We start from the raw sequence: 14,831 nt of genomic DNA on the forward strand, positions 1-14,831 counted from the left end.
ACACACACACACACACACACACACACACACACAAACACACACACACACACACACACACACGTTAACAGGAGGCAGTGGATCTAAAGGTTGTGGAGTGTTTTCAGATCTACGGTGGCCATCGAGGACAAAAGGCTTGAAGCTTTTTATTATTGAATGCTTAATGATTTATAAGAGCTGTTTTCTGGATGCCATGATATCAGATCACTGCGGGTACATGTACATCGTTACAGCAAAGGGACAGTGCAGATAAAGACAAAATAAAGAGTAGGTTAACATATTTAATAAAGCACCTTATTAAAAATAATAATAATAATAATAATGATAAGAAAGTAATAATAAGCATTTTAAAGTAAGTGAATATATAAATGTAATGGAGTAGCAGCAGGTTATAACATTAAAAATAAAGGACAATTTATTACACGGCTTAGTTGAATACTTGATTCTGATTGGTCAATTTGGACATCTCAGAGGTTGTTAATACTTGCGATCAGACTGTTGCTAAGGAGAACAAACCATTGCTAAGGAGAGCAGACTGTTTTTTCAGGAGGACAGACCGTTGCTAAGGAGAACAGGCCATTGGTCAGGAGAACGGACCGTTGCTAAGGAGAAGAGAACAGACCGTTGCTAAGGAGAACAGACCATTGCTAAGGAGAGCAGACCGTTGCTAAGGAGAACAGACAGCTGCTAAGGAGAACAGACCGTTGTTAAGGAGAACAGACCGTTGTTAAGGAGGATCAAGGGACTGTGTGTGCTCAGATAGATGTCCTCCAGTGACGTCTCTGTAACTCGTTTGCTGAGTGTGTTTTGATTTTCTTTTCGTCCCAGATTTAGCGACGCAGTCTGAGTTTGTTTCTGTTTTTTCTGACAGGTTTTATGTCTCCACTTCCTCTTCTGTCTCTGACACAGAAAGTCCTCATTCTGTAACAGCTGGCCCACATAAGGTCTGATGTGGTCTAAAAATATAAATAATAGGGCAGAAGAGGAGTGAGGGGTTTTTGTGTTTTCCTTCAAACAGAGCTGCTGAAATAATCCCTGTTAAATATCTCAGGGCTCTTTAAAAAGTTCTCTCTGTTTTAATGAAACCAGCCGGACCGAGGAAACCTGCAGTGCTTTTCTGTCTCAGTGAGAACATCATCTGAGCTAATTGCAGGAAGTGAAGCAAGACGCAGGATTATGTGGAGAGCCTTTCTGTTATCAGCAGGTTTCAAACTGAAGACTTTGAGAACAAACTAAATATAATGTACGAAATGAAGTCCACAAAATAGTGACGCTCATAAAGCAATTGAGATAAACTGGAGCAGAAGAGTTCCCCGAGTCAAAGAGACCGGACAGAGAGGTATACACTTCAACATGAAACTGAAAAACAAACAGAAAATGACAATCCCGCAACTTTTTGTGACTTTTTGTTTTATTCTTGCTAGATTTATCTTCTGTCCTGACTAAATGATATCACTAGATGTCCATCACAGAAATCATAAGGAAACACCCTCCTTACTGCACCTCATTATTAATGTTATAAAAATGTGGCAACTTTCTCGCCAGATCTAGAAACTTTACACTAAAGTCTTAAAGGTCCCGTGTCACGGCCATTCCTACTGATCATAGTTCCATCGTTGAGGTCGACTAGAATAGATTCACATTGTTCAATGTTCCAAACTCACATTGGTCTCATCCAGCATCTCTATGTGTGTTCACTCTCTGTCCTACACGGCTTGTTGGAGCTCCTCCCCCCCCTCCCTGTGAGCCCACTGTGCTCTGATTGGTCAGCTCGCCCACTGTGCTCTGATTGGTCAGCTCGCCCACTGTGCTCTGATTGGTCAGCTCGCCCACTCTGCTCTGATGAGTAAACCACCGTTACAGCGGAACATCAGTGATTATGTGCCGTGTTGGGGGGACGTTGGGGGGCTCCCTGCTCCGCCCTGTGAGGCTCGAGGAGCGGACAGTGTGAGCTGGATTCCTGGGGTGGTTTCCTGGTTGCTGCGTGGGGTCTGCGAGACAGCGAGACACCGCGGAGCTCAGCCTGAGTGAGCGTGTGTGCGGATTGGTCCATTTGGACGTAGAGACGTCACCCTGCCCCAGAAGAACAAAATGGAAAAAGACAAGGAGGCGTTCTGGGGCAGATCAGATCAGGTCTTCTCTGTGAGAGGGTTACTCCCTACAGGGGGCACTCTGAGGGTTAGAGACCCTGCAGACCGGTCACATGCAGAAGCTGCAGAACACAAGGGGACGAACAGGAAAAGCATGACATGGGACCTTTCACTTTTTCTTTCTTGTTATATTCAGCTCATTACTTTAGGGTCTCTCCCGACTAAATGATATCTCGGGTATCACTTCCTGTTCATCACAGATAAACATCCTCAGATATCATAAGGAACCCGCCCTTCCTCCACGGCCTGCTGATGTCACTCGTGTTTTCCAGTACTTTGTAGACCCTCTAATGTTCTGAACAACCTGAGCTCCACAGTAACACAGACTGACTGAGTGGTGCCCCCTGCTGTGATCCCCTAACTGAACCCTCAAGGCTTCATCACACACCTCCGCCTTCGTCTCTTATTCAAATCTGTTTATTCTTTCAAGTCCAAAGCGGGTCAGAGAGTCTGGATGTGATTCACAGGAAGCACGTTTCAGCTCAGAGAGTCTCAGCTTCTCTCTCTGTGATTAGTTCAGATGAATCTTTAACGAGGAGAGGGTCTCCTCCTCACCTTCCTCTGCACTAAAGCTCTCTGATTACAGATCAGTTAGAGTCTGTCTCCACACCTGGGACACCTTTAAACTCCCTAATGTGGAAACACACATCCCAGGAGACGCTTCTCACGACATGAATGACTTTCAGGCTACATTTAGTCTCTTTTTTACTAAATTAGGCAACTTTCTTTCCACCTGGCACAACTTTAAAACTCCCTGCATGTAGAAACACACATCCCAGCAGGCAGAGTCAGGGTGTGGTGACGCATGACGATTCAAAGATTACAAATATATTAATAAATGACAGTAAAATACATGAATGTCAGTCTATCTAGCTGTGGACAGGCTGCTAGCTTATAGCTAACGATAGCAATGTTCTTTGTTTACGTAATATATACATAATGCTTGTTGGATTCAATGTCTTGACTGAACTTACTAAATTAGGTTTCTCTTTCGCTATTTAAGTTTCTTTTTGGACAGATAAGCCTCTATCGTGCTAACTTAGACGACTTTCTAACTAGATCCACTTTACCCACTAGCTTAGAGACTCTCTCGCTAGTTCAGTCAAATATCTTGATAGATTTATTTAATTTTTTGCTCGATGAAGCCGCGCTGTCGCTAGTTGAAGCAGCTTTCAGGCTAGATCAAATACTTTCTTACTAGATAGCAACTTTCTTGGCAGATTTAGCAACTTTTACTACATTTAGCATCTGTCCAGCAATATTAATTGACTTTCTCACAAGATTTAGCGACTTTTAAATACCCAGAGCAAAGTGTAGCTCGCTTTGGATCAGCTGGCGTTACCTCACGGAGAAAGAGAACAAAGAGATCATCAGTTTATGATCCAGACGGTGAAGACATATTAATACCGTGATATATAAGCGTATGTTACTTAATCTGAATATGGATTACAGCATGGGATGGAAACACACACACACACACACACACACACACACACACACACACACACACACACACACACACACACACACACACACACACACACACACACACACACACACACACACACGCACGCACGCACGCACACACACACACACACACACACACACACACACACACACACACACACACACACACACACACACATTAAAACCCTATATTACGATTTAATATTAATTGTGAAATCATCTGTATTATATTAGAAAAGAAAATGATTGTACTAACTGTGTACTTTTACATGAAGCTAGTAACATTTGTGTACATTTAGGCAAAGTTGGGAGTATTTGTGTACTTTTATGTAGAAATATTGTATATGCAGTACTTTTACTTGTAATGAAGTACTTTTCATGACGTACAGGATGTAAGTACTTTGTTTACTTCTGCTTATTTCCTCTTTAAATACTCATCTCTCTCCTCATCGCTTCTGTAAACAGACAGAACACACACACACACACACACACACACACACACACACACACACACACACACACACACACAGACACACACACACACACACACACACACACACACACACACACACACACACACACACACACACACACACACACACACACATACACACACACACACACACACACACACACACACACACACCATCCTCTGTGACCTCTGCAGATATTTCCCTCATTGACGGAGTAATGGAGCGACGCCAGCCTCAGATTGGTTCCTCGCCTTAAAACACACTCGGGGGTCGGTGCACAATGTATGTGTGTGTGTGTGTGTGTGTGTGTGTGTGTGTGTGTGTGTGTGTGTGTGTGTGTGTGTGTGTGTGTGTGTGTGTGTGTGTGTGTGTGTGTGTGTGTGTCTGTGTGTGTGTGTGTGTGTGTGTGTGTGTTGCATACACACATAGAAAGTGTTGATGGGGGTCATGGGGAAGATAATGCTCATAAATCTCCACATCCAGCAGATGAGTCCTGATGGAAACCTCCAACAGTCAATAAGGAAAGGAAACAGTGTGTGTGTGTGTGTGTGTGTGTGTGTGTGTGTGTGTGTGTGTGTGTGTGTGTGTGTGTGTGTGTGTGTGTGTGTGTGTGTGTGTTTTGAAGGTCGTAAAGGGCCCACTTCATCTTCATTTGAAATGTATATATTTCTTCTGGAGGGTGATATCTGAAAACCTGAGCAGGTAAACGGTGTCACCCTGTGGACACACACACACACACACACACACACACACACACACACACACACACACACACACACACACACACACACACACACACACACACACACACACACACACACACACACACACACACACACACACACACACACAGACACACACACACACACACACACACACACACACACAGACCAAGACCATGATAGTGTGGTTTTATCTAGCTTTTATCAAGTCTGTTGTGATTGGTCCACCAGCTTAGAGATGTCCCGCCCCCTTATTCTATCAGCTACAATGTATTGGAGCCAGAGATGGAGCACTCGAGTCCTGGACTCGGACTTGAGTCGGACTCGAGTGTCGATTTTCGGGACTGAGTCCTTCGTCATCTATCCGTCATTATACATGTGTGTTCACACTGCTCCGCCGTGCATTGACTTCCGGTGAAAGTTCCTTCAAAATAAGAGTCCCGATCTGATTACTATCACTCCTTGGGTGAATCGGACTTAGACTCGGACTCGACTCGGACTCGGACTCGGACTCGAAGAGTGGGGACTCGAGAGTGACTCGGACTCGTGAATTGGTGACTTGACTACAACACTGGCTGGAGCGCTAGCCAATAGGAGCGTGACTCAGGGACTACAGAGGAATAAAAACGGTGACGCATTCAAATGGATGTTTATTAAAGTGCACGGTTAAGTTAACTCATACAAAGCATTTAAAAACGTTAACGAGGTAAACTTTGATCTGCTTTCTAAGTGCTGGAGTCCAGATTTCAGCACTTAGAAAAGACCAATTTAAAACCTTTATGTAAAACAGAGGAAGCATTAACATTCCTCCTCTGAGATAAAGCACCATCTCCCGCAGCAGTGAGTCATTACATTTAGCTGACGCTTTTATCCAGAGCGATTTACAATAAGTACATTCGACCAGGTAGATACAAACTTGAAGAAAACAGAATCAGATAAGTACAAATCATTTCTAAATCCAAAGACAGACATGAACAGGATTTATTTGACACTGCAGTTTGGATGAAACAAACAGGTTAGAGAATCTGATTTAAAACAAAATATCACATTTAAAAAACGCCAAACACTCTGAAGTGAAGCCGGTTAGATTTATTCATTCATTTTTAATTATCTTTTTACATTTTGTAATTATTATTTTTAATAAATTTTAATCTGAATTTATTTTTACCTAATTATAAAAACTTAAATATATATTTATGGTATCATTTTGAATTAATTTTTATTTTCTATTTAATTTAACCGTCTTGGGAGAGTTGACACACTCTTTCCTGAAGGGCACCCGGTCCCTGGTAAAGAGGGGTGAGACGAGGATGTCACTCCTCCACTTGAGTCCCTCTAACCTTTAAAGCTGGTAGTTACCAATCAAACGGGTAATTTTGACCCACAAGTGTGCTGACTTCCTGTTTGATTAAACCCTCCTTCAGCTGATTTCACTGATTACTTCCTGCAGAATCAGAGAGAAGGGATACATCACAAAGTCCTCACAAGGGTTACTGTGCAAATGTGAAAAAGAACCAATAAAGTGGACTAAATGCAGCTTGTCTTCAAGTCATCATAATAATAATCATAACTTGAATTTATATAGCGCCATCAAGGTCGCTTTACAAAGAAACATACAAGGGAAAGACATAAAACATAAAAAACATACACATCATATTTTATAAATCCTATACGTATGTTTCAGTCAGTCTTTTTAACTAAAGAGTGCACAGCTGGAGACCAGGGGACAATAAAGAGTGACGCACACAGCTGGAGACCAGGGGACACTAAAGAGTGACGCACACAGCCGGGAGACTAGGGGACACTAAAGAGTGACGCACACAGCTGGAGACCAGGGGACACTACAGAGTGACGCACACAGCTAGGAGACCAGGGGACACTAAAGAGTGACGCACACAGCTGGAGACCAGGGGACACTAAAGAGTGACACACACAGCTAGGAGACCAGGGGACACTAAAGAGTGACGCACACAGCTGGAGACCAGGGGACACTAAAGAGTGACACACACAGCTAGGAGACCAGGGGACACTAAAGAGTGACGCACACAGCTGCGAGACCAGAGGACACTAAAGAGTGACGCACATCGCTGGGAGACCAGGGGACACTAAAGAGTGACACACACAGCTGGAGAAGAGGGGACACTAAAGAGTGACGCACACAGCCGGGAGACCAGGGGACACTAAAGAGTGACGCACACAGCTGGAGACCAGGGGACACTAAAAAGTGTCACACACAGCTGGGAGACCAGGGGACACTAAAGAGTGACGCACACAGCTGGGAGACCAGGGGACACTAAAGAGTGACACACACAGCTGGAGACCAGGGGACACTAAAGAGTGACACACACAGCTAGGAGACCAGGGGACACTAAAGAGTGACGCACACAGCTGGGAGACCAGTGGAGACTAAAGAGTGATGCACACAGCTGGGAGACCAGGGGACACTAAAGAGTGACACAGACAGCTAGGAGACCAGGGGACACTAAAGAGTGACGCACACAGCTGGGAGACCAGGGGAGACTAAAGAGTGACGCACACAGCTGGGAGACCAGGGGACACTAAAAAGTGACGCACACAGCTGGAGACCAGGGGACACTAAAGAATGACGCACACAGCTGGGAGACCAGGGGACACTAAAGAGTGACGCACACAGCTGGAGACCAGGGGACACTAAAGAGTGACGCACACAGCTGGAGACCAGGGGACACTAAAGAGTGACGCACACAAAATGCATATGAATATATAAGTAAAGCTTCTGTACATTTGATAATATCTGAAACATCTTTTGAAAGCTCGAGATTATTGTCAGGAGACAATCTGAGGAAAACTTGATTTCATTTCGATTTACAAACGTTTTAAAGAAGAAAAACCTGCGTGTTAGGGCTGCAGGATGTGAAGCTGTGAGTGTTTACACAAGGACTCCACAGGGAGAACACACACACACACACACACACACACACACACACACACACACACACACACACACACACACACACACACACACACACACACACACACACACACACACACACACACAAATATTAATCCAAATTCTCAGTGTGAGAGACACAGCCTGAAGCTTTCTCTGCAGCTTCATCTTTTTCAGATCTCTAGAAACAGACACACTGCAGCAGCTCAGTCTCGTGCAGCAGAAACAACAACGTGAGAGAATGTCTGAACTAAAGTATATTTAACTTCTTCTTTTGTAATGAAGATGTTAAATAATCAAGCCATCCGATATTTGAATTGCAAAACCAATAAAATAATCATCCCACTTCAGTAATATCTTCAATGTGTATTCGTGTGTTCTCTTGTTATGCTGCGTTCACACCGGACGTGATGAGACTTTTGGGCGCGTTGTAAATTCATTTAAAGAGAACGTCAAGAAGCGATAGACGCCAATTTGCTCCGGCGGCGTGAACAGCTCGATTGAAGGGGGCCGCGTCAGTCGCCAAATCCTTTCAACTCGAGCGTCAAATTTGCATTCTCGCGAAAGCCAATCAGTGTTAGGATTCCCTCTGACGTCCTGCTGAAGTGAAGATGGAAGAAAACATTGTCGTCGCTGTTCATGTCATTTGAACAGGTCCTTGTCCACGTGGAGGCGTGTGGAGGCGTGTGGCGCAGTGGATAGAGCCTTGGTGTTGGGACAGGTTCAAACCCCACTGCAGTCAGCATGTCGTTGTGTCCCTGAGACACTTCACCCCAAAGTGCTCCTGTGCGGATTGCCCTCAGTATTGAGTATGTGAGTCTCTTTGGATAAAAGCTTCTAACATGTGATGTGATGTGATGGGTTCCCGGAGAAATACGAGTTTGTGTGCATCTGAGAAATCCTGACACCAATCGGAGTTCACAGATCCTCAAACCGATCACTGGTCCTCCTCAAATACCGTAGGGAAGCGTCCGTCATCAGTTCCTGGATGAGAAGATGAAAGTCTCCAAGCTGTGTGCGACGCTGGATGATAATGAACCGAGACACGACAGCGTTTGATGGGCTTCCACAGAAGGTATAAAAACAACTGCAAGCCGTGGTGAGACTCGATTAGAGCGGAGCATCGGGGGGGAACGCACCATAACAGAGTATTCCTACAATCTGGTACTTCTACTTTTACTCAAGTACCAGATCTGAGTACTTCTCCTCCTCTGAGTTGAGCCTCCATTAACCTGATATTATTCAGTCCTCTGGGGCTGGACCCCCTGCTGTGATGAAATGACTGCTGGGGCTCTGATTGACAGAAAGAGTAATTAAATACAGTCTTTGTCTCCAGTAATGCAGACCTGCGGGAGCTCTGAGGGGTTTTGGACCGGAGGATTATTAGCATTGCAGATTCAGAGTTCAGTCACAGCTGCAGCGAGGAAACACTCAGCAGGAAGTAGAGATATATGAGAAGTATAATATTTATATACACACACGGAGCAAATATCTGTTTTATCAACATAGTTTGCATTCAATATTTAGCCTCGTCTTTAAACCCTACATGCTGTGGATCTAATTTATTTTCAAAAGCTTCGATGTCTTGAGACCCAACGACTCCAGAACCATGCAGCAATGTTTACAGAGCTGTAGGAATGAGTCCTAAAACCTTAAGATGACTCAGCAGGTCATCACTCCAGATGGCGTGAAGTCATGTGACCGTGCTGTAGTTCCTCTATAGCCCAACATTAGCCTCCTTTAGCTTAGCGGTGGTGGCGTGAAGTCATGTGACCGTGCTGTAGTTCCGTTATAGCCCAACATTAGCCTCCTTTAGCTTAGCGGTGGTGGCGTGAAGTCATGTGACCGTGCTGTAGTTCCTTTATAGCCCAACATTAGCCTCCTTTAGCTTAGCGGTGGTGACGTGAAGTCATGTGACCGTGCTGTCGTTCCTTTATATCTATAGAAATAGATATGTGTAGCGTAGCATTAGCTCCTCACAGATAGCCTAGCGTTAGCTCTCACCTGCAGAGCGCGTCAGAGCGGCAGTTGGCCCTCAGCTCCAGACAGGACGGCCTGGTTCTCTCCTGGTGGGAGCAGGACGGGACGATGGTGCGGCGGCGGCGCTCGGCGCAGGCCTGATCGGAGCAGGAGCAGAACAGCAGGGGGTAGCTGAGCTCCCAGGAGACTCGCTCGAAGAACTGACGCAGAGCCTGGGCACAGAGGAGGGCATTTATTACATTCATTACATCACATGGTTGAATACGCACTTCTGATTGGTTTGATTTAGATATTCTTAGCGAAACTCTCGTGAGTTCAGGCAATGTAAAGAACTGATTAAATTAAATGAATTAAATTATTTGAACATATTATATATATATTATATTCTACAATACCATGTCTTTTTATGCTGATGCTTGGTGTTCATAAATAAACTCAGTTTTTTAAAATATATTTTTAAGGTATTTCTGCACCCACCTTCTGACATCTCTTGCGGCTGCAGGGCTCCTGATTGGCCAGCGTGGACTGAGGGGGCGTGGCCTTGCTGCAGATGGAATTGTATGCAGATCGAAGGCGTTTGCACGTCTCGTTCAGATTACACGACTTCGCCGCGTCCAGACACGGGTTACAGGGTTTCCCCGCCTCCGAGCAGGGGCTCATCCTCGACAGAGACGAGTCTAAAGGGTACGAAGAAGAAAAGATTGAAAAAGGACGTCAGAGGAAAATAAATAATCTGAGAGACACTAGATGACTGTAAGATCCGTTAAAAGAGTCTTAAGGTAATCGAAAAGAGATGGAAAGATAACACAAAGACACACAAAACGACAGAAAGGGCTAGAAAGAGACAAAACAACACAAAATGACTACCAGCCACAGAAAATTACATCAAAAGATACGAAACGAATACAAAGAGACTCAAAACGACTACAAAGTAACATAACATTACTGTAGATAAACTAATCAACTTTTTATACGATTGAGAATTACTGAAAAATACATTTGAAATGACAAGAGAGACAAAAACATCTGGAGCAAAGTTTACAGAACAACTCCACAGTTCTTAAAGTTAGTGTGAGCATCACATTATTTACTTTAATAAACAGCAGGTTATTTATTATTAATTATTTTCTGCACTAAATACAATATCAGTTTAAGTGAAGCGAGAGAGAGAGAGAGAGAGAGAGAGAGAGAGAGAGAGAGAGAGAGAGAGAGAGAGAGAGAGAGAGAGAGAGAGAGACAGAGAGAGAGAGAGAGAGAGAGACAGAGAGGTGATGGAGAGGCCACCGCTGTGAGCTGTCAACACCTGTCACATGCAATTAAGCATAATTAACCAGAGTGTGTGTGTGTGTGTGTGTGTGTGTTTGTGTGTGTGTGTGTGTGTGTGTGTGTGTGTGTGTGTGTCTGCAGTATCAGTGTGTTCAGTGAGCGATTCACACTGTGCTGCTTCCCCTGCAGATAACCTCGATGTTTGAAACTGTATGCTAACACCAAAAGCGCACACACTGACAGCGCATACACACAAACACACACACACACAAACACACACACACACAAACAGCGCATCGACATGCACACACACACACACACACATACACATACACACACACACACACACACACACACACACACACATTTAGGGGAGTACAAGATGGGAGTACTGCAGTGAGTGTTTTATTCTCACTGACAAAGACTGCTTCGATTTTGCTCTAAGACCTCAAACTCCTACTGACAGCAAACACACACACACACACACACACACACACACACACACACACACACACACACACACACACACACACACACACACACACACACACACACACACACACACACACACACAGTCTGATCTACCGAGGTGTTTCCAGGAAAGGCTGCAGGATTGAGGAGCTGTATATTCCTCGGTTGGTTTGATGAGATCAACTTAAGTAAACAAAATATTGGTAAATATCTGAGGAACTAATTTGTTTTGACTTTATTCTTCAGAATTCTTAGATTTTCATAAACAAATATATAAATGTTTTTTATGGGAATTTAGAATTTTTTTGAGAACCGGAAAAATAAATCTGAATATCGAAACTTTTTTTGGAATTTTGACATTTTTGTCATAAATCTTATTTTAACCTCAAATATATATATTTAAAATTCTTCTTTTTTTCCTCAGAATCGTTGATTTTTTTTCTCAGAATTTAGAAATACTCTCATAAATCTTAAAAATTAATTTTTCTTCAGAATTCTTTGAATTTCCGAGAAAACGATTTAAAAATGTTTTCATAATCTTGAACAAATATTCAACAATTTTGACATTTTCCTCAGAAATCTCTGAAAGAAAAACAAGTAAAAAAAGAACATTTTTAAATATATTGATGAAAAGTAAAATGATGAAGAAATTACATTATTTTTTTATTTTTTTGAAGAATCCTGAGAAAGTCATAATTCTGAAAGAAAAGTCAAAATTAAGAACTAAAACATTTTTTCCTTTTGATCTGATTAAAGCTTCTCTCTCTTTTCACTAAAGACCAAATTATCGTGGGAAGTTTTTCAGTCAAGGAGAAGAGCTGGAATATTTTAGGATTCTTAACTTCCTTTCAGATGTTTAAAAAATGAATAGTTTCTTCTTTTCATGTGAGTTGTACATGACTATTTAAAACCTAACACACTAAGTTCATATGTACTTATTGCTAGTTAGTACTTGTCTCTCTTACACCGATAACAACGAGTATGTGTTTAAATCTTTTACTCAAAATCTCTCCTATTATTTAATGTGTTACTTGAATTTATGGAGTCATTTCGTATCTTTGTATTTCTATATGTTTAGACCCTTGACAAATGCATTTCAGAGAAGAAGAAGTAAAAGCAGCAATAGGTACATACACACCAGAGAGGGATCATATATGTATCCTGGCAGGAGTTCGGCCAATTAGAGACTTGCCCTGAGTCGTCCTGTTATCTCTCACACACACACACACACACACACACACACACACACACACACACACACACACACACACACACACACACACAGACACACACACACACACACACACACACACACACACGTATTCTTTATTATATATATATATATACTCAGCAGTGAGACATGATCTAACGAGGTCAGCAGCAGAACTGGAGGGAGTTAGGGGGGAGAGAAGGAGGGAGGAAACAGGAAAGGAGGTCGGGTTGTGACAGAGAGAGAGAGAGATGAAGGAAGGAGGACGTGATAATGCATTTATTCAATAATACATTTTATTGAAGGTGTCTTTCATCACACCCAAGGACGCCGTACAAAATATTCAAAGAGGTAAAAGCAACAGAACATGATAAAGACCCAAACTTGATAGGGACAGGTTCAGATGTTCCTCTTAGAATAGAATAAGGTGTTCTGTTTACAGGATCTGCTTCAGCTGGGACTAACACTTTTATTTATTCTAGGATATATTTTGAGAAAATTCTCTTAAATATACTTTTTTGTTAGAAGATTTCTGAGAAAAATTTGAAAATTGTTGATTCTTTTTACAAAATGATTGAAACATTTTCAAGATTCTAAAAAATTGAAATTCCAAAAACTAAAATATAGTTTTAAAAAATATATATATATAATTTTTCATAATTTTTTCTTAACGTTACTTTTCATCAGTATATTTAAACATTTGAAATTCTGAGAAAAAAATTGCTTGAAATGTTTTTTCTTTTTATTAAAAGATTTCTGAGAAAATTGTTGAATCATTTTTTATATTATTAAGATAATAATTTAAATATATGTATTTTTGTTATAATAAGATTTATGAGAAAAAGGTTAAAATTCCTGAAAAAAAATCGATGTTCAGATTTATTTCCACGAAAGAATTCTGATTAAAAACGTCCAAAAAAATGTCACAAGTAAAAATTCTACAAAAAGGACGTGAAGAAGAAGAGAAGAGGATGTTCCTATAAGAATGTTACGACCCCCTCCGCTCCACTAGAGGTCTCTGTCTTTGTGTTCTGCTTGCTGGCTCTTGTTTGTGTTTCAGGTGATCAACCTGATGAGCCACTCCTGGGCCGTCGACATAAAAGGCCAACACCAACCCAAACTGAGCTCTCACTCTTCGGTTGGACACGGCCGCGTCTTTGTTCTGCACATTTTCACACACCCATACACCCAATCATTACTGATAACTGACTTCCACATTTATTAGGTTTCTTTGAAGACCTTTGGTTTTTGTGGTATTGCAAATAAATATACTTTTTGTTACACTTAACTTGTCTAGTCTCCCATCTTTGTTGAAGCCTATGAGCCAGGCCGTAACAAATGGGGGCTCGTGTCCGGGATACTGTTCATAGAATCCCTGGGGTTATAGGTGGTGTTGTTATAGCAACAAACACATTTTGTACCCCGTGTAACGGGAGGGTTTTGTTTTATAAACTTCCTTTTGAAGTTCTCTCTTGTTGTAATAAAACCACTTATAATTATTACCAATACCACTCTGGTCGTGTTATTTCCCCTTTGTCTCCCCCTTGCCCAATAGGGAACGTAACAAAGAATAAAATAAGGTTTCATGTTTACAGGATCTAGAGATATGCCTCGGGTTGGATTAAGGCCCCGTCCACACGGAGACGATATCAGTTGTATCGCTAAAGCTCTTTATCGTATCGACGGTTCGTCCACACGAGGCCGAAACAGAGCCGTGGTTTCGCAGTCTGAAACCGATAAGCGTTGAAACTGGCTCCCAAGGTGGCTGGGTCTGGGGACGACACGCTTGCGGCTCCGTTTGTACGCCCTATACGATCATTTCCTGAATCTATGACGCCACAGCCTCTCCCCGCCTCTCCCCACCTCTCCTGCTCACACCCGCGTCAATGCTGATGCGTTTCGCCAACAACAACAATCACGGGTTGCTTTCTTGCTCCAGTAGCTACTAACCATGAGACAGATGTTAGTGCAAAATCTACAGCTTCTCGACCACAACCATCTGCAACAAGCTTAAAAGCAACCTTGTGCCCATGGGGGGGGTCTTCTTCGCTGCTTTTGGTGTATTTTGTGGCGGGAGTACAGCGCCACTTACAGGCCCGGCATATGTACTACAGTGTCTCCAGCGGCTCGAGCGGTCTCGTGTGGACGGACACGTTTCTTGAGTCG

At 42.6% G+C, this 14,831-nt stretch overlaps 1 protein-coding gene across 1 annotated transcript in view; it reads right to left on the minus strand.

The window, feature by feature from the left end:
• The window catches only part of gfra2b (GDNF family receptor alpha 2b), a 62,306-nt gene that overhangs the window by 19,215 nt on the left and 28,260 nt on the right, over positions 1–14,831 (minus strand). Inside the window, exons 4-5 of the mRNA XM_079660502.1 lie at positions 10,196–10,395; positions 9,743–9,930 (exon numbers count right to left, since the gene is read on the minus strand). Coding sequence (XP_079516628.1) covers positions 9,743–9,930; positions 10,196–10,395 — 388 coding nt within the window. The remainder of the gene's footprint in view (positions 1–9,742; positions 9,931–10,195; positions 10,396–14,831) is intronic.

Source organism: Notothenia rossii, assembly GCF_949606895.1.
Source record: "Notothenia rossii genome assembly, chromosome: 11".
Lineage (NCBI taxonomy): Eukaryota > Metazoa > Chordata > Actinopteri > Perciformes > Nototheniidae > Notothenia > Notothenia rossii.